General features: G+C 41.0%; 7 protein-coding genes across 7 annotated transcripts; all 7 read left to right on the top strand.

The window, feature by feature from the left end:
* Window positions 1-1,412: 1,412 nt before the first annotated feature.
* Window positions 1,413-3,305, top strand: TM35_000181170 (uncharacterized protein; the record flags this gene model as incomplete). The annotated part of the gene is made up of 1 exon (XM_029026430.1): window positions 1,413-3,305. The coding sequence occupies one exon, from the start codon at window positions 1,413-1,415 to the stop codon at window positions 3,303-3,305; it is 1,893 nt and encodes a 630-aa protein (XP_028882126.1).
* Window positions 3,306-4,709: 1,404 nt separating this feature from the next.
* Window positions 4,710-5,219, top strand: TM35_000181160 (uncharacterized protein; the record flags this gene model as incomplete). The annotated part of the gene is made up of 1 exon (XM_029026429.1): window positions 4,710-5,219. One exon carries the CDS (start codon window positions 4,710-4,712, stop codon window positions 5,217-5,219), a length of 510 nt encoding a protein of 169 aa, XP_028882125.1.
* A 2,407-nt stretch (window positions 5,220-7,626) lies between these two features.
* TM35_000181150 (putative ATP-dependent RNA helicase) lies at window positions 7,627-9,846 on the top strand (the record flags this gene model as incomplete). Its single annotated transcript, XM_029026428.1, has 1 exon — window positions 7,627-9,846. One exon carries the CDS (start codon window positions 7,627-7,629, stop codon window positions 9,844-9,846), a length of 2,220 nt encoding a protein of 739 aa, XP_028882124.1.
* Window positions 9,847-10,347: 501 nt separating this feature from the next.
* Window positions 10,348-11,343, top strand: TM35_000181140 (putative mitochondrial carrier protein; the record flags this gene model as incomplete). Its single annotated transcript, XM_029026427.1, has 1 exon — window positions 10,348-11,343. The coding sequence occupies one exon, from the start codon at window positions 10,348-10,350 to the stop codon at window positions 11,341-11,343; it is 996 nt and encodes a 331-aa protein (XP_028882123.1).
* A 1,275-nt stretch (window positions 11,344-12,618) lies between these two features.
* On the top strand, window positions 12,619-14,946 carry TM35_000181130 (uncharacterized protein; the record flags this gene model as incomplete). The annotated part of the gene is made up of 1 exon (XM_029026426.1): window positions 12,619-14,946. One exon carries the CDS (start codon window positions 12,619-12,621, stop codon window positions 14,944-14,946), a length of 2,328 nt encoding a protein of 775 aa, XP_028882122.1.
* A 248-nt stretch (window positions 14,947-15,194) lies between these two features.
* TM35_000181120 (dimethylaniline monooxygenase (N-oxide forming)) lies at window positions 15,195-16,889 on the top strand (the record flags this gene model as incomplete). Its single annotated transcript, XM_029026425.1, has 1 exon — window positions 15,195-16,889. One exon carries the CDS (start codon window positions 15,195-15,197, stop codon window positions 16,887-16,889), a length of 1,695 nt encoding a protein of 564 aa, XP_028882121.1.
* A 496-nt stretch (window positions 16,890-17,385) lies between these two features.
* TM35_000181110 (putative heat shock protein HslVU, ATPase subunit HslU) lies at window positions 17,386-18,828 on the top strand (the record flags this gene model as incomplete). Its single annotated transcript, XM_029026424.1, has 1 exon — window positions 17,386-18,828. One exon carries the CDS (start codon window positions 17,386-17,388, stop codon window positions 18,826-18,828), a length of 1,443 nt encoding a protein of 480 aa, XP_028882120.1.
* Between the last annotated feature and the right edge of the window lie 1,381 nt (window positions 18,829-20,209).

Genomic DNA, 20,209 nt, shown 5'->3' with positions numbered 1-20,209 from the left:
GTTGGCGCAGACACGCCGCAAAGAAGAATAAGCCAATTACCGCGGCACCTCGCGCGAATGACGCGCCACCACTCACCAACCAAAAGAAAACATTTGCCGCAGCAAACGGGCCCCACCGGACCACAAAGAATCGCGAAACCCCCCGTTCCTTTTCCCGCCGCCCCCGCCGCGGAAGGGAAATGGTGGGAGGACGGCGTTTCGATTGGCGGGCCCGGATTTTTGCCCGGCTTGTGGGGTTCTTTGGGCCTTTTCCCCCGGCCCCGGGCGAGGGGCCCCTCAGAAACTCATGAAGGAAGATCGTTTTTATTTTTTTTCGCGGCACCCCGGGCGGTTGAAGGGTGTTTCCTGCCGCGGAAGTTTTGTTTTTGGCGGCGCGTCCGTGTGGGAGGGTTTCGCCGTGAAATTCCCTTTCCACGCGCCCCGCGATCACCGATCGGTGAACGGTTTTCTTTCTGCGTGTGTGTGTGTGTGTCCTTTCTTTTGTGGTGCGAAAAGAGGTTCATAATACAGCGTGAATGCGTGTGTGTGTGTTTGTTTTTTATTTTCTAGGTTGGAAATAGGTATTCTAAAATTTTTTATGAATCACGTTTTAAGTGGTAACGGTATTTATTGCAAATATCTCATATTCTTATCGAATCTGTATATTGATTGTGTCTGGGCTATTATTATTTTTTTTTAGAGATGGATGGACGGCGTGAATCCCTTGGAAGCATTTTTTTTTTTTCTTCATAAAAAAAAAAAAAAAAAAAAAAACTCGATGCCTGATTATTGTTTCTATTTGGACCTTGAGTGCTGGGAAATGATTTGTATGGATATAACTTGGGAATTCTTTAACATGTACGCACTTCTTTTTTCCACTGTTTATGCTTAAATTGGATTCCCAATTTTGACGATGAGTTCTCTCTGTGGTTTTCTTTTCCTTCTCCTTTGAGTGGGAAAATTTTACTATAACCATAATTATTATTGTTATTATAATTACTATTATTAATGGTATTTAGATTACGCCCTTGTAGACTAATGGGACGTTCATTCAATTGTACTAGTTTTGTATCTAGAAGAGAAAATACGCTATAGATAATAACTGGGTTTGCTCTGTTTTTTTTTTGCTGCGAATTTCTTACATGTTTTTCTCGTACCGTTTCTTTCTTTTTTTTTTTTTTTCTACTACTCACGATATTTGTTAACAAATAAAACAAACAACGATAGCCGTTTTTTCTTTTGATTTTTTTATCCAGTAAGGAAGGGGTAGGAAGAGGAAGAAAAACAGTCGGCTTCTACTGTTTTTTGTCTCCTTGTTCATCATCTTCTTTTTGGGTGTGACCTTGATAGTGTAGGAAGCAGAAAGTAGATAATTAGATTAAGAAGAAAAAAACTTTTGGTGGAGGTGGGAAAAAGGTGAAACAGGGTAGGGTATGGCACGGAATCGCAGACGTGACATTGTGAAGACATCGAAATACAAGACTTCTATTTGTTCTTTCTTTGTTACTGCTGAAGGTTGTCCATTTGGGGATCGTTGTGCCTTTGCACACGGAGCTGGTGAATTGCGTTCTGAAGTGGAGAACACAAGGATATTAGAAGGTGGGGGAAGTCTGGAATCGGGTACGGAAGAAATAGCATCAGATCCTCTTGTTGATGGTTGTAGAGCTACAACGAATGTTATTCCGTTATCTAGTAAGGGGGAAGGTGTTGATAGTAGTATAAATCCAGAGTCAGGTTGCTCTTTAAAAGATACAGTAATGCATCCTTGTTTGGGGAGCACATTATGCCCTGAATCTTTGAAGAATACGGAGATGCCTGTAGTTACCTCACGTAACAAGGAGAATCCACAAAATGAGCCGGTTTCTTTAGTGGAAGGAGGAAGTGGAAAGGGCTCTAAACCTCCCCCTAAAGTTACCAAAAGGGTATGCATGGGACAAAAACGTTCTATTGTGAAGAACTCTTGCAACAAGATCAAGACGACGGATCAGAACAATAACAATAGGCAAGTAATATCCAATAATCAGTGTTGCCTCAATTGTGGATTTAAAGGTATAGAAAATATTAAAAATGATTTAATTAAAGCATCTCATTTACATAATTGTGCCGTACCGTTGCCCTATTCAACAGATGGGACGCATTTTGGAAACTCCATGGGATTACATTCAGGGTGCTTACATCCTATCTCTCTTTCTCAATCCCTTTTGCAAATGGCTGGTAATTCAGTTGTAGCTCCATTTGCAGCAACTCCAGTTGTTAATACAGAACATATGTACCCTGTTTCTGCACATCCTTTTAATGATATTCCAACATCTCATATTCCTTACAATAAGCCAAACTACAGTGTTGATCATAGCCATTATTCTTCTAATCAAATCTTTTCGACATTGATGTCTCATTCAATTTCACCAATGGCATCAAATGCTCCATTTTCTGTTGGACCTTTGCATAATAGTTCTATTTGGCCAAATTTACAAAATAACTCGGTATCATTACCAGTTACGAGAAATCCAGAAGTAGAAGGTAATACCAACTGCCATTTTGTGCATAACCACCTGCAGAATGTTGAAGCTGTTTATCTGACTCCTGCTGCTAAGGAAAACGATATTAATGAGGAGCACAATGGTTCCCAAACTTCATTGGAATGGGATCAGGTTATTCGAAGATGGTTAGATAGCCAAACTGAAGTTCTTGACAATGAATTTGCTGAACAAGAATCACTAAAAACTACATCTGGTAAATATTTTACCACGGGATGTATGCTAAGTGAAACAGAACATGATGAGGGTGGCTTGCAAGCGTTTGATGTATTGACATTCGATAAACCATCGTGTGAATCTGTAGATAAGGGTACTACTAATGAATTGGATCGAACAAGCAACGAATTTGAAGAAGCGACTTGTGCAAGGGAAGAAGTTTCACCCGTTGTTTTTGAGCGTAACGAGGGACCATTGACAGCATCAGAAGCTTGCAGCGCCAATGAGAAGAATCAGAATGTTGATGAAAGTGGAGAAAGAGAAGAAGAAGGTAATTTAAGTAGTAATACTAGCAAAAAGAATAACAGTGAAGTAAATAACAATATGGAGCTAGAGACACAAGAATCATCTTCAGGATGCAAGCATTGTATGCCCCTTATCTTTAAAAGACGACGCCCTGTTGTGGTAAATCACTTTCGTTCATCATGTGTTGCTGCCAGACGCATGATGTCTCTCTACTCTGAAGAGTGTCGTACTCTGAAGAGTGTAGATAATGATAAGGAGGGAACCTTGTATTCTAACAATACGGCTACTCCCAGCGAAATGGAGTGGTCTGTGGAGTACTGCATATAATAGTTTGTGCTTGTTTTTTTTTTTCTTTTTTTCATTCTCTTTCAGTGGCTACGGTACCCTTGAAAGAATTGTGTGATATTGATAGTTTTCTGTACCTGAAAAAAACGATAGAAAGAATAACAAAATAACGTATCCAAAGTGTTTTTATTTTTGTCCGCCGTGGAAGCGGGGGAAATAAAAAAACAGAGGGAAGCAAACATAGCCTAGGGAGAAACAATACAGATATCTTGCTGATTGCGGTTCTGTAGTTGAGTTTCATTTATACGTTCATTGGTTCTATTAAGTAGAACCAACGGTAGCAATGCCAATAGTAATAACGCTGTTAAGATGGGCGAATACACTCTTTTTATTCTCTATCACTGAAAAAAAAAAAAAAAAGCGACCCCAATGCTCTAACGGTGGGGATACAGTTGAAAAAAAAAAAAAATGCACCTAAGTGGGAAGCGGGTAGGGAGAAAAAAATTGCAACAAGAAAAAAAAAGAAGTGAAAATGCCACAATATATATGAAGCGGGTTTATCCAGAGAACAAACTAACGATACTATTCGTTTTTTTTTTTGTTTGTTTGTGGGTTGTAATTCAGAGTAAGGCTTTGAGTGGTGCGAAGAAGAAAATGTGATTCCAGAGAAGAGGTAAGTCTCCTGTGTTTTTTTTTTTTCTGTTAAGTGATTTTTTACTCTTGTATTCCTTCTTTTGACGTGGTTACCAATGGAATTGTCTCAGTCGGGTGTCCTTTGTGAATACCGTTAACTTTGTGCTATGCTCCGTTTATGCATATGCGGTTTCAATATGTGTCTAGGAGGTAAGAAAAAAGCCATACCTTTTTTCTTATATATATATATATATATATATATATGCATTTTTTTTTTTTTTTCACTTCTCACCTCGTATCTTTTTTTTTTCTTTTCTTCAAATGGAGTCAGGTGATTGCATTAATACATACGTCTTTCACTGTGTTTTTAAGATTGGCTATGTGTGCCTACAAACGCCAGTTAAAACAAAAAAAAAAAAAAAATGGCGCTTGTTTTCTGACACCGTGTTGACTCATATTCTCTCCCCCCTCCTCTCCCTACCACCATTTTTCTATCTTTAAGAAGTTCGAGTTTTTATCTAACATTCTGTCTTTCTGCTGTATGTATGGATATATTTGCTCCTTAAAACTCGCTGGTACCGAGAATTTGCTTCCTTGGACACATGCTTTGCTATCCCCTTTGTTTATGTTGTTATAGTATTTAAATATCAGTTGGAAGTAGAGAAAGAACGGAAGAAGAGAAAAAAAAAGAAACACAGGTGATTTTTTGAGGATATTCGTATAGGAAGAGAAAAAAAAATAAGAAATAAAGACTTATTTGAAGAAGAAGAAAAAGAAAAAAAAAACCAACAGAATAACAAGAAGAATTACAATATGCCCAAGGCCAATAAACATGCGGAGGTAAAACCCTCTAAGTTTAGAACAGCTCTCTGCGAGTTTTATCTTCGTCAGGAGGAATGTCCGTTTGGAACCCGTTGTGCCTTTGCCCATGGTGAACACGAACTCCAGACAGAAGAACGTAATGTAGAATTGCTCAGGGCGACTGGGTTACAGCGACTCGACGGTGCACCTTTACCATCTCAATCACTATGTAGCGCGACTTCGGCTGAAAGTTCACTTCTTGCTGTACTTCCGGCAATAACGTCACATCCACGGCGACGACCTGTTATTGTTTCCTTACCCTACTGGGGTGATTCACCTGCTGTGGGATGTGAACAGCATGAAGTGGAGTCCAATACTACATTCCGTCCATCCCCAAGTGTTGTCTCGCGCTCACATGCGCACCGTGGTCGCTGCTGCAACAGTTTTTCCGCCACCTGTTCCACAGAGGCTCCATTGATGTACCGACACAATCCATATGGTCTGTCAAACCAATACCTCTGATCAAAATTGTTTTTTTTTTTTTTCTTTTTTTTATGAAATGGGAGCATTGCGCTTGTATGATTGAGCGGAAAGGTTAAATTGAAAAGAAAAAAAGAAGACGTAACATATCTTTCTACGTTTGTCTTCAAACAGTCCCATACCGAGTCCACTATGGTAGCGCATACAACACAATATCTTGACAGTAGTAAAAAAAATTTTTTTGGGGGTGTTTTGGTACCTTCTGCCTTACTCTAGTGTCTGTTTTCGACTTTGGTAACAATATCGTCAGACACTGCCGTGCTAAAAAGAGAAAGAAAAGGCTAGCAAGAGGTACTGTTGAAAATTATATATTGTACACAAGATGTGCAAAGGAAAAGTTCGAACGGAATAGGGAAAGGAACATACATTTATTTGAGAGAAAACAAGAAGGTGAAGAAAAAATAAAAACCCGAACATAATTGGATTTTTCAAAGGAAAACGAAAACAAAAAGAATGGGAATAAACAAGAGTAACTTACAACAGAGTTCCGTCTGATTTGCGGTTCCACCATGTCAACCCATTTAGTCCATGTGTTTAGAACAGTGGTAGGAAATTATTACGACAAGGTTTTTTTTTTGTGGGGTGTGGGGGGACAAAGAAGAGGAAGAGAAGGGGAAAATAAATCACCACCACCAAGACATCATTACAACCATTAGAAAGTCAACCAATTACTTCTCTTTCTTCCTGACACTAATTCACTAGACCGCATCAAAGAAGTAGGGAAAGGTGAAGTCATAATGTAATGGAGAGTAGGAAAGTGTGGTGCAAGGGTGAAAGAAAAAAAAAAAAAAAGATAGTACTAGTGGAAATGGTAGACAGAAGAAGTAGAAGGAGGAACATACAATAATACAGAAAAACAGAGTCAAAAACTAAAGGAAGAAATGATACCTTTACTGGGCGTTGAATTGGTTTTTCTTATTTGTATGTTTTTTCTTTACACTTTCCTTCACTCCTATTCATTTACTTGTTTTGTTTTTCTTCCTGTTTACACAGGTTGTATATGTTACTGGTGTCATGGAGTGGGTGGGATATCAGGCCTCATTAGTTAAAAAAGGAAAAGAAAAATGAAATAAAAGGCATTCACACGAAATAAAAAAAAAAAAAAAAACAGGTGAGGAAAGAAAAAAAAAAAATCACAGGGAAATGTGTTTGATAGTGCAAATGTGTTATTGTTGGTACTGCACTACTGCCCTTTTTTTCTTTCTTTTCTTTTCTTTTCGTTTTTTGCCTTGAAGTTTGGGAAAGAAAGGTACGAAAAAAAAAAAAAAAACGTGCCCGTCTCCCCTTTATATATAGGTGTATGTGTCTGCGATGGGCTCTTTTTTTTTTCTTGATTTCTTCCCCATATGTACCTGAAGTGATATATAAATCTCTGCAACACATGGGAGTAATGATGATGATGATGTTTTAAGTGGTGAATATATGTGGCATTTTGCATGCAAAAATGAGAATTACCATGTGGTGTACAAAATGCACTTTCCACCTTCTTTCCCTTTTTGCTCTTCGTTTTTTTTTTTTTTTTTATTATTATTACCTCAGATATTTATTCACGTCTATTTATTTATCCTTTTTTTTTGTATTGATTCATCCTTCATCCTTTTTCTTTCCATGATGCCAGGTGTTGCCAATAAGAGACAAGGAAGGCAACATATGTCGAGACCGAAGGGAAGAAGATCAAATGAAGAAAAAGAAAAGAAAATACAGAGTGTAAAACAAAAGAGAGAGGGTATGTAGAAAGAGATTTTAAAAAGGTCAAACAGCGTAAATAATGAGGGCGAAGTAATATAATCTTAATAAATATTACTTCTGGTATTTGTCACTTGCTCTTTCGAATTTTACTGGTTTTCTTTTATCTACCCTTTTTCTTTACTTGTTCATTCTGTATTTTCGTTTTGTAACCAACCTTTTTTTTCGCTAGCATTTATATGTTTACATTCTTTAAATGTGCATGTGTCTGTGTATATCTTTTTTCCACACTCCGTTAGTTACCACATATTCTCTGTGGCAACAGGGTGAAAAAAAGAACCACTAAAGGCCATTATATCTGAAAGAAAGAAAAAAAAAAAAAACGTGGATATAAACATGATTACTGTTTTTTTTTCCCCCAACGTGTGGTTCTTATAGGAGTGAATACAAACTTCCTTTTTTCTTATTTTTTTTTTTTTTCTTCTCTTGAACATAATTAGTACCAAGTAGTAGTTCCTGAAGACAAGGTGTCGTATAGTCGACTGAGGTCTCAGTGGTTGAGGAAAACAAGTAGGTTGAGAGAAACAAAAAAAAAAAGTTTAAACAGGCATAAAAGGAAGAAAAAAAAATAGAAAAAAAAAAAAAAAAAAAAAAAAAAAAAAAACAACACACACACACACAACGAAAGTGCAATTGATTTTGAATGTCTAAAGCGCATTCTCGTTTTCAAAACCGCTCTGTGAGTGGAAGGGGTGAATACAATGGCACATCCACAGCTGGGGAAGTTATGCTTGAGGACACACCTGTGTTCTTTTCTGGACTAACAGGTGTGAAGAGCTCTGGCAGACGTTCTACAACTAATGAGGAACGTCGTACAGAAGCCATACCAGGCGAAAGTATTTCTTTGAAAGGAAGTAACAAAGAATCAGGTAAACAAACACAGGATCAAGTAATGTGGATTGAGCTGGGTCTTTGCAAAGCACTCGTGCGTGCCGTAACACATGCCGGATTTCTTTCTCCAACACCTGTTCAGGCGCAAGCTATTCCTGCCGTTCTCAGCGGTAGTGATGTTTGTGCACGAGCTGTGACAGGATCAGGGAAAACAGGAGCCTTTTTACTGCCATTATTACATCTTCTTTTGACACGGGCCCCACTAAAACAAATGCACTCAGGTGGTAAGCGTCGTTTTATCCGTGCTGTTGTCTTGGTTCCTACCAGGGAATTAGGTATGCAGTGCCAGCAGATGCTGCAACAGTTTCTTACATTTACTTCCGGACTAACTGTGGCGTTGGCAATTGGTGGTGTAGCACAAAGTGCACAAGAAGCTGCTCTTGAATCGATTCCAGATATTCTCATTGCGACTCCTGGACGGTTAGTTGACCTTTTACATAATTACAAGGGCTCACATGGCTCTTTTGATTTCACTGGTGTGGAAATAGTTGTGCTTGATGAGTGTGACAAAATGCTAACTGTGACACTTAAAGATCAAGTGGTGGATATTCTTAAACATGTACCAGAAGAATTTAGACAAGTCTTAATGTTTTCTGCAACTATGACTACAGAAGTGGATGAGTTCGCGAAAGAACATCTCTTTGAACCTAAGAATGTCGACGTTGGTCATGTGGCACTTCAGTCGAAATTGCGACAACAATTTGTGCGCATTCGTATGACTCCTCTCAGTACCACTTCTACGTCAACAACTAATACAGGGTCCGATAATGACAAGAAGGACGGGGATGAATCACAAGAAGAAAATGTAGAAAAAACGGGCAAAAAACGTATTCGCTCGAAACGTCTTCGTGATGCCTCAAAAGCTGAGACAGCTGAAACCAGTACTACAGATGACAATACAGAGCATATCACAAAAGTTAAGTCGCGTTATCTTGTTGCCCTTTGTTTAGAATACTTTAAAGATAAGACGATGGTGTTTACTCGATATCGCACTACAGCGCATCGACTTCATCTTCTCTTTACTGCCTTGGGATTTGCAAGTGCAGAATTACAGGGAAACCAAATTCAAGAAGAACGTTTCGCCTCATTGGAGAAATTTGCTTCAGGTGAAGTACGTTACCTTTTTTCTACAGATGTTGCATCACGTGGGCTTGATATCAAAGGTGTATCAACTGTTATTAACTTTGATTTACCCCCTACACTTACGGCCTATATTCACCGCGTTGGGCGTACAGCTCGCATTGGGAGTATTGGGACTGCGGTTTCACTTGTAGACGAGGCGAATGATGGGGATATTATGCGTAAAATCCTCGCCGTGAGTGGTGTTGTGAACAACCACCAGGCCTCCACTGTGAAGCGACGCGATGTGCCGGATGCGTTGTTGCGGCAGGCCACTGCCCGTGTGGATGCGGTGTTCCCGGAGGTGCGCGGGCAGTTGGCGGCGGAGGCGCTGGAGGCGAAGATTGCGCAGGCGGAGCGTCGCTACGGGGCCCGATCGGGAAGGACGGAGGAGCAGAAGCACGAGCTGCTGGCCGCGAGTGTGGCCCCGCAGCCAACCAAGACATGGTGCCTCAGCCGGGCGGAGCGGAAGCGGCGGGAGGAGGAGGCCCGGCGGGTCTACGAGAAGGAGGCGGAGGTGACCGTCAATCACTTCCAGAACGAACTCGCCAGCTGGGACCGCGAGGAGGCGGTATTCCTACGCAAACAGAAACAAACACGGCGCCAGCAGCGCGAGGCGAAGGCACGGGCAGCAGAGAAGAAAAAGAACATCACACGAGAGCTGAGACGCAAGTCACAGCAGAAACTTCAGGCAGGTGTCATTAAGAAAATGAAAAAGAAGAAGATTCGAGACGCAAGGAAGGCAAGACGGGCGGAGAGCCGCGAAAAGAATGGTAAGACCCCCTATAAACATCACGATGGTGCCAAAAGTAAGAAGAAGTCACGCCATAAGAAGCGTATGGCGAAACACTGAGAGTACGGATATGTAACAGGCTAAATGTCTCTCTCCTGCCTCATCTTCCTTTCTTTTTTTCCCCCCTCCTCCTTCTTCTTCTCTTTGTCTGTTTCTATCTGTTTCTCTGTATTCGAAGGAATAAGAAAAACAACGAAAATGAGGTTCACTGCGAAGAAAGAAGCAGATGGGGGGGGGGAGGGAAAGTAAAGTATTAAACGGTTAATATTCATGAGACGAAAAGAAAAAAAAAAAAAAAAANAAAAAAAAAAAAAAAACAGATAAAAAGAACATCATCGAAAACAAAAAGAGCATTGATTTCTCACGTGTATGCATTTACATATGAGTGTCTTTTTCTTTGCAAATATATTTTAATCTATCTCTTTGTAATTTTTTTTTTTCTGTTTTGTGTTGTTGTTGTATTATTTTCTTTTCTTTCTTTTTTTTTATTATTTTTTTTATTCTTTCTAATATATACTTTTTGGTACCTACTCCAGTGCACACTCATTCGTTCTCTGAGGAATGACTACCACATATGGTGGTCCTCCTGGGCGCAGAGACTTGGATTACGCTGTCTCTTTTTTGGGAGGATGTTTCGCTGGTACCTGCTCTACATTAGTTACAAATCCCCTCGATACTATTCGTGTTCGCCTTTCAGCAAGCCGCACAGCCACTGGCAAGGCACACAAAAGTCTTTTTTATACTGTGAGGGATCTTTTCGGTGATGGCTTTAAACATGCCTTTTCCCGCGGTCTTGGAGCCAACTTAATGGCGTCGCTTCCATCAAACGGTATTTATTTGCCTACATATAGGTTGCTTCAACGGGAATTATCATATGTAGGAGTGGATGAGCGTGTACGTCCTGCTTTAAGTGCTTTCGGTGCTGTAAGTGCAACAAATTTAACTCTAGCACCTCTTTTTTTGGTGCGCACACGGGTTCAGGTAGAAGATAAATTGACAATACGACAAGTGTTTAAAGATGTAATACGTCGCGACGGTTTTATCGGGTTTTATCGTGGTACATTGACAAATATATTAGGTCGTTTTGTTGAAGAAGGCCTCTTCTGGAGTATTTATGAGTTACTGAAGCGTATAACGAATGAAGGTACTTTCACAGGTGGAAATACTTTTGTTATGGCCTCAGTGGCAATGTTGTCGCTTACAATGGTTTCAAAGCTCGCTGCTACTAGTATAGCTTACCCATACAATGTTGTCATGACACATCTACGTACTGTAAACCGATTTACAGGAAAGTATGAACATACTCAAGTCTTACCTACTGTGCGGCATATATATCGCGCAGACGGTCTGCTTGGTTTTTACAAGGGACTTTCCCCGCAACTGCTGCGTAGTGTTATAAGCAAGGCGACACAAATATATGCTTTTGAAGTTTTTATGTATGCGTATTACTGTTTTAGTAATAATAGTGCAAAAGTTGTCTCGTCTCCTTCTTCTTCTTCTCCTCCTCCTCCTGTTATTGTGTCTACAGCTGCAACTACAGTGTCAGAGGTAGAATGACTGGCAAACACTAAGAGAGAGAAGAGAAAAAATGAAACTGAAAAGAGCAAGTAGTTTATTCTTTTTTTTTCTCTCTATGGTTGCACTCTGATGGTATATACAACGAAAATGTGAAGAAATTGAATTCGTGTATGCTCTTTCTTTTTCTTTCTCAGGGGCTTGGAGAGAGGGAAAGAAAGGTAATAAGATTAATGAGAGTCTTCGCTGAAGTGATTCGTTTATAGATGATATAGATTTTTGAGGTGGCTGTTAAGGGGTACATTCTCTTCCCTTTTTGTTGTTCTCTTTTTATTCTTAATGAAGAGGTGAAAAATTCATTTTATGTTATATGTTTTTTTTTTCCAGAGAATTTTTTTTTTTAAATTTCCGCCTCTTGTTTCCCTTTTACCCCATTTCTTCAAAATCCCTTTCTCTTCTCCCCTAATGTGTATTATTGAGTATACTTTGGTGGAGTGAATTGGGCTCTGGAAGGAAATAACTTTGATGGAACACATTCTTGTGTATATGTGTAGGTCTCTCTCTCTCTCTCTCTCTTTTTCTCTTTCTTTTCTGCTTTCCATGTGTATGTGCCTATGTGTGGTTCGGAACGAAGAGGGATGTATTGAAAAAAAAAAAAAAAGAAATAAATTCTATACCCTTGTTATTTTTTTTCTTCTTCTATGGGCTCACTACAAGAATGCATAGTGTCAATACAAAGTTGATACTATGTTAGAGCCAAACAAAAGACAAAAGGCGTCACTAATAACGGTAATAATAATAAAAGTAACGCATAGATTGGAGGGGGACTTACCATTTTCCATATGGTGAAGTGCTCTGAGCAGATGTTGTGTATTTTTAAAAAAGGTATGTTGTTGCAGTGTACCCCGAGGAAGAAATAAACCCACATTTGCGTTCTGAGTGTGTATGTGAGAGAGAAAGAGGGAGAGCAAGAGAGATAGATAAATCTCGGATAAAAGAAAAAAAAAGAGACAAGGAGAGAGAGGGGGGGGAAAAAAAAAGCAAGAATGAAAGAGTACTGTTCTGAGTTGCTGAACGGTGTGAAAGGGAAAAGAAAAAAAAATAATATAATGAAGACCACGTTTCAGTCATTTCTCTTTATTTGCTACTAACTATGAATTTTCTCTAGCCTATTCTGATATTATTCTTCATTGTAGCCATGTGAGTTCTCTAATTCTGTTCATGTTCCCTATTTTTTTATTTATTTCTTTTTGCGTTTGTTTCATTGTGTGTGTCTGTAGTTTTTTTTTTTTTTCTATTCTGCACCATCCCAGTAGAATGAACAGCAGGACGAAGGCAACCCCGCCACCTTTGGTGGAAAGCGAGGAGGTACAAATAGAGAGTTTTGGTCGACACCTCTTCGATATGTTTAACAAAAATGTTCGGCCTTCTATTTTTGACCTACAACTTCGGTACTATGGCGACTACCTGCACCATTTTGGGTTTTCCATCGAGAAGGAAATGAGACGACAACAACAACCGTCGTTTGCACCAAGTCCAACGAATGGAAATGGTGTTCAACATTTACACCAATCCCGCAATGGTTACCACCACAACACTCTGACTCCTGGAATGTATGATGTCGGGGCATCCGTTGATGATCTTGTTGCCGATGCTGGATGGGATATTGGCAAGGAGGAGCGGGAGGAGGCGGATGCGCAGGCCCGATCGGTTGGACCAATGGAGGGATGTACAAAGCTAGAGGAGGTGGTAGCGAAAATTGTGGAACCATATATGCAAACCTCATGGCGACAGAATGCTACCCAGTGTGCGATGAAAAAGATGCGGGCGATTTACTACTGGTTATGCGAGAATATGACGGTGGAACTGCCCTCCCCCAACGCTGGGGGTGAAGAGACTACGAATGCCAACACCAACAACAATGCCAATAGCCATAATGTTAATACCAAAGCGGGTAATGCTGCGGCTGGCGGTGGGAGGCGGTCGGCGGGGCGGGGAGGCGGACGGCGGCCCGCAGCGGGGGACCCTCCGCCACCGGCACCCCCGCCGGCCGACCCCCACGTCGCCGCCCTCGAGCGCCGCACGGCCGATCCCACCACCCTCGCAGGACTTTACGTCGCTTTTCTGCGAGCCGCTGGGGTGGCGGCCGAAGTGGTCGCAGGATATCTACGCGGCCGCGCCCCGGGCGAAGTGTTCCCGTGGGCCTGGAACGTTGTCCACATCCCACACAACGAGCCGGCGGTGCGACGCTATCTCGTTGATGTTGCCCTCTCAGCCTACAACGGGCCACTGCGCCCCGTCACGCTAGCGAAGGACACGGCAGAGGAGCCAGAACAGGCCAAGACAACCGCCCCGAAAGAGACATCGGCACCAAGGTCTAAGCGAACCGGTACTATTCAGGAAGAGAAACCAAAGCGGGGTTTGTTAGAGGGACCCACCCTCCTTACTTCTGTGACTCAGACAAAACACATTGAGAGCTTTTACTTCAACACGCATCCAGAGGAATTCTGTGCCACACATTTGCCTAATGATGGACGTCATACTTTGTTAATGTCAGCGCCTAGAAAAGTTCAGTGGGAAAACGCACCTTGTCTTACCCATACTTTCTTTCGTTTCCCATTAGCGTTATCTTCTCATCGGCGCCGCTGTAATTTCACCGCACGCTCTACGCCTTTTTATGTTGGTCTTGTTAATAATAAACCAGAAGGGACTGAACTGTGTTGCGTCCTATTTCGAGGTCCCCTCAGTGAGCTACCAGAGGACTGTAGTACAGCTACATCAATTGGACCACAATGGGTTTGGCATCAACGTGAAGAGGCTACCGGATGTGAAACTTTTACAATGATGGTACCGGAAGCTGGATACTACAGTATAATTATTGGTGCGAGACGTATACGTAAAGATCCATACAGCACTGTCATAGCTGATGAACCATTTCTTCCTGTTGTGGCATATCAAGTATTGGTGACATTTGTACCTTGTCAATTTCCACAGCTTCCAAGACAAATTTTTGGTCCCTCTGTTTGCAAACTTTTCGCTCCTCTTACTCATCAAGTTTCTGAGGGTAAAACTCAATTTATAGTGATGCCATCGTGTGCAAACGTGGCGAGTGTAGCGGTGGTTTCTAAACGCCCAAGTGATGGTTCTCGGGAATTGCTTGGGTTTTTACCTTTTGTTGATAAATGTGTGGCGTACATTGGTGATGTAACATTAGTTAGTGGCACAGAGGTGGAACTATGGATGCTATACGCTGCCCCAGATCACAACTACGTGAACGCAGCAAATCTTCCTCATATGTTGACATCCTTTCAACCAAATGTCTCACCCGCTCATTCTGATGAAGATGGAAATCGTGATGCAATACAGCAATTAACAACACCTCATACTTCACGATGTGATTTGTTATTCGTACCCGTTGTAATGCGGATCGAAGTGAAAAAGATGATTGCAGCCCTCAAAGGACCTGCTTACATTCAGCCACAGCCATCCTTAGAGGAAGAACAACAACTAACACTCCGACGCCTTATTGGTGTTACTTCCGAACTTTACCACGAGGCAACCGATATCGCAATAAAGAAGTCCAATCCTGTTGGTTCTTACTTCGCTGAGAAGGGTTTGCCACGGAGGAAAAGTAAAAATGTATAATGTTGTTGCAGTGGTACAGGTTATTGGACCATACCTGGTTATCATGTAAAGAAAACGAAGGCGAGGAGTTTTGGGGGAACATTCTGCAAGACCAATAACGTATTTTTTTTCCCTTCTTGAATCTTTTTAACCCTTTTTTTTTCCTTTTTTCTTAATGTCTTGGTTTTGGTTGTCGCTAATCTTTTCTGAACTGACCTAGTTATATCGGCAACAGGGAATCAAAAAGATAAAAAAAAAAATAGGTACAAATGCAGTCATGTGCAGTTATTGGCTGTGGTTCTGCTGGGATGGCGGCGGCCACGGCATTGCGTCAATGTGGATTACTAGTCACATGTTTTGAACTTGCTGCAGATCCTGGTGGAGTTTGGAATAGCGATACTCGCAAACCATTTTCTTCACGTGGATTAGTGTCACCTATTCATCCCACGATGCGGTGTATTTTACCAAAGGATCTCTTTAGTTTTAGTGATGTTCGATTTGATTTCACAGTGCCACAGTTTCCACATCACTCCTCAGTACGTCGCTACTTGGAGCAGTATGCGGAGAAAAAAGGTGTAAGAGGACTTGTTCGATTTAATACGAAAGTTCAATCGGTGCGGTATGATTGCAAAGGTGCTGTATGGCGTGTGATTACAGTAAATGTAGTGAATGGCGACGTGTTTGAGTGGTCCTTCGACAAGGTATGCGTTTGTACAGGACAGACACATGAACCACGATATCCTTCTGGGATAAAGGATGTTTTAAAGCCATATGTAAGCGCAGGTGGGGAACTTCATCACGCTTCTCATGTGAAGGATTTTCGTCAGTTCAAAAACAAGCGTGTTGTAGTTGTGGGTAATGGTGTAACCGCCTGGGATTATTGTATGGAATTGCGTCGCAGTGGCGCTGATGTATATCATAGTAGCTATCATCCTCCTGGTCAAGAGCAGGGAGAGCTGTGGGATGGAGTTTTACAATGTGGTTCTTCAATAAATTTTAATCGTAATGGGGCTATGCGTGATGCAGGGAGTGCAGCACTACAATTACTCTCTTGTTTGCCCGGTTGGCGAAAAGATCACACAAAAGGAAGTCGTATTGTTTCTCGTTGGATGCAGTTTAGCAATGCTGAACTCTTTGGAAAGATACCAAGTGTTGGTCATGTTATTTTGTGCGAGGGAAGAGGGATTCTCTTTGCAGAGGAGCGTAAGCAAACAATGGAGATAGTTGATGAAGCTAAAGTGCGTGCCATGGTGCGGAGAAAACAAGACATTAAGACACTTGAATCTAGAAATACTGTTGCTGATAATAATAATAATAATGAACCCAGTGGAATATTTATCGATAACGTTGATGCGGTAATTTGTGCCACAGGGTACCACTTACGGTTTCCATTTTTGCACCGTGACCTTAGAAATGTCCTCGAAGATCCACCACTCTTGCTTCAAGAAAGAGGAAATGATAATCCACAAAAAGAAAATCAACAGAATGAAACTTATTCCCATGGAGTAGGTACCACAAGATCATTGGAACGTCGTGGTTTGTATCTTGGTACACTATATGCACAAGACCCTTCTATTGCTTTCGTAGGCATACAAAGAGAATTACTTCCACCTTTTATGCTTTTTGAAGCGCAGTCAAAGTTTGTTGCTTATGCTTTCACTGGTCGTTTAAAACTTCCATATGGTGCGGTAAATATGTTGGCACACGAAGCGGATTTAATGCAACGCTATCCACCATTGGTCCACTTGTATAGTCCAGAAGGTCTGGGACTCTACTCAGCGGTCTATTTCAATGTTTTACAAGAGGAACTTCAGGTTGGTTCTCGTAGTACTTACACTGCTGGTATTATGGAACGACAGAAATGGGTCCTATTGACAAGTTTGTTGCGTCTTGTGCATAAGATTCGTTCATTGGCTCCTTTAAAGCGAAAGAAGCAGCACATACTTTTCAGCAACAATATATGAGTGAAGGCCTAGTATATATATATATATATCTGCTGGGTACCTTTAACTATCGTTAGATGAGTGTCAGAGTAATTGGGTATTTTTTTATTATTTTGTTTTATACTTGTTTCCATAGTGCGTTTCTTTTTCTTTTTTTTTTATGTGTATCTATTACCAAGATTGCTGAGCAAATATAAATTCGTTTCTTTTTTTTTGTTATAATTGCTATTCTTTTTATCATCTTTCTCTGTAAATACACAAAAACGCAAAAAAAAATCTTAAAGAAGAAGAAAAAAAAAAAAACAGAAAGAAAAAAAAAAGACACAAGGCCACATTTTTAGATTTAACACAGAACTCGCCTTGATTTATTCTTCGCCAGATCAAAAAAAAAAAAAAAAAAAAAAAAGGGTATAAGACAAAGTGATTCCTTGAAAAAAAAAAAAAAAAAATAAAGGTTTCAGGAATACAGGAAAAAAAGTAAAATCAAAAAGCACGAAAAAAACAAGCATACAGCAGCATGCGTCGTGCGGCTTCCTTTTCCTTCCCCGCTGGGGTGACTACGAGCATTGCTACTACTACTGCTGCGACTGTGGCTGCTCGTTACTGTAGTGCTGCGGCCTCCGCGTCGGCTGCCCCATCAACTCCACCTTCTCAGGGTTCTCCTCGACAAACACTTATTCGCAACATGCGGCCACGGGAGCTGATGCGAGAGTTGGATAATTTTATTATTGGACAAACTGATGCGAAAAAGGCAGTGGCGGTGGCATTGCGTAATCGGTGGCGGCGTCACCAGGTGGATCCGGAAATACGTGAGGAGATTGCCCCCAAGAATATTTTGATGATAGGACCCACTGGTGTTGGCAAGACAGAAATCGCACGACGTTTGGCGAAACTTGTAGATGCACCTTTTGTGAAGGTGGAGGCAACAAAGTTCACTGAGGTTGGTTTTCACGGGCGGGATGTGGAGAGTATTATTGAAGATCTGTATAAAGCCTCACTCTCTCAGACGAAGAACAACATCATGCGACAGCACGAGGAGGCTGCACGGCAGAAGGCGGAAGATCGTATTTTAAAGGCACTTGCAGGAGTCTCTGACGGCTTCCGCGAGCATCTCCGCAGTGGCGCTCTGGACGATATTGAGGTGATGGTGGAGTTGCAGGAGAAGAAGGAGAAGCCGCGTTCGGCAGCCGGTGGCGAGGGTCTCTTCATCTCACTTGACGTCTCTGGCACACTTGGCGGGCAGCGGCCGCAAACGGTGAAGAAAGTACTGAAGATTAAAGACGCCCTGCCGGCGGTACTGCAGGAGGAGATTGAAAAAATGGTAGAAACGGAAGACGTCTCAGCGGAGGCGCTGCGGGCGTGTGAGGAGGATGGTATTGTCGTGATTGATGAGATTGACAAAATTGTGACAGCAGCGGGGGGATATAAAGGGCATCAGGCCTCTGCAGAGGGAGTGCAGCAGGATTTGCTTCCACTTGTGGAGGGTACTACAGTTTCGACGAAGTTTAATGTTCAAATCAAGACAGACAAGATTTTATTTATTTGCAGCGGTGCCTTTCACAGTGTAAAACCATCTGATATGTTGGCAGAATTACAGGGACGTCTTCCTATTCGCGTAGAACTTAAACCACTCACTACAGAGGATTTTCACCGCATCATCACAGAGCCAAAGTACAATCTTATCAAGCAACATATAGCGATGATGGAAACGGAGGGAGTTAAACTTGTTTTTACAGACGATGCATTGTGGGAAATTGCTTCTATTGCCGCCCACATTAACTCCACCGTACAGAACATTGGCGCTCGCCGCCTTATCACTATCACAGAGAAGGTGGTTGAGGAAGTCAGCTTTGACGGTCCAGATAGAAAGGGAGAAACATTTGTCATTGACGCAGCGTATGTGAAAAAAGCTGTAGAAGGCATGGTGAAGAAAGTGGATATCAAGAAGTTCATCTTGTAGAAGGCAATACAGTAAACGGAAAGGAGCGGCAAAGATATTGAGAGGAAGAGAGAGAGAGAGAGAGGAAGAAAGAGAAAGAGAGAGGGAGAGGGATCGATGGAACAAGAAATGTTTGACTATGTGTCACTTGTTCATTGCTGCTCCTATCCTATCATTGCAGGGGTGGTGAGGGTCTATGGGGAGAGTGAACCCCTCCCCACAGAGAGAGAGAAAAAAAAGAAAGTGAAAATCGTTTTTTTTTTTTTTTTCTTCTTCTTCTGTATACACACCCATTATTTCCTCAATGGAGCAATGTCTATATATTTATTTATTTATTTATATGTTACTTATTTATATTCCTATCTTGATATCAATCTATGCTTAGAAAAGACAAAGAGATGCGCATGCACATGGGTGAATGGAGAACGATTGAATGACAAATGAGGGAGGAAATGAGGGAAAAAGGGGACTTGACGAAAGTGAATGTGGCCAGCGATAAGCAAAAGTGAAGAGTGTAAGGGGTGCACGAAAGAAAAAGAAAAAGTCAAGAAACAGAGGAAAAAGCAAAAAAAAAAACCGTCCTCCCCCCTCAAATAAAAAAAAAAAAAAAAAAAGCAAAAAAAAAAGCAGAATAAAAAAGAAGACAAATACTACGAAGACAACAACAACAACAACAACGGCATCTAATAGACCGAAGAATTGAAGATAAAACTAAAGCGAAAAGGACGAAAAAATGCAGGGTTTATATTAACAAGAAACTGAGGGAGAATGTTTAAACCGAAAGGGACTGAAAACAGAGAAGAAGAATATGTGATGAAAAGAAAAAAATCCAGTACTATTATAATATACTGATCTTTGTAAGTGTATATATGTACTGATTTGTTCTATCCTCATTTTTTCTTTTCTTTCTTATCCCTTGTTTTTTTTTTTTTTAATTCATTCTTTCTTTAGTTTTCTGCTACTCATTTAGTTGCTTATTTTTTCCACTCCTTGTTTGCCTTTTTCTTTCTTTAACTGCATCTGTGGGTGTAGGTTTTCATCGGTTTTTTGTTTTTATTTCATTTTTTACGGTTCGTGTCCGCTTGAGGATTCCGTTCACACAATATTAGGTAGCAGCGGCGACTTTGTTTTCCTCTTAAAAGGTGTTTTTTTTTTGTTTTCTTTTATCACCATATTAGCTCTTACTGATCTTGCAGCAGCTGCTTCTTCTTTGTTGTTGTTATTTTCGTTGTTGTAGTTATTGTCTTTTTTTTCTCTTCTTTGTTTTGTGCTCTGATAGTGACGTCAAAATGTGCGTGCGTGGGCGTCTCCTCTTTTCCCCTTTTTTATTCTCTCCCTGTTCGTAAACGAAAAAAAAAAAGAAAGTTATTCGCTCTGTACTTGCGTTGGATGCGTGTGGGGT

Source organism: Trypanosoma theileri, assembly GCF_002087225.1.
Source record: "Trypanosoma theileri isolate Edinburgh chromosome Unknown TM35_Tth_18_V1, whole genome shotgun sequence".
Classification (NCBI taxonomy): domain Eukaryota; phylum Euglenozoa; class Kinetoplastea; order Trypanosomatida; family Trypanosomatidae; genus Trypanosoma; species Trypanosoma theileri.
This window is presented reverse-complemented; position numbering and strand designations above follow the sequence as displayed.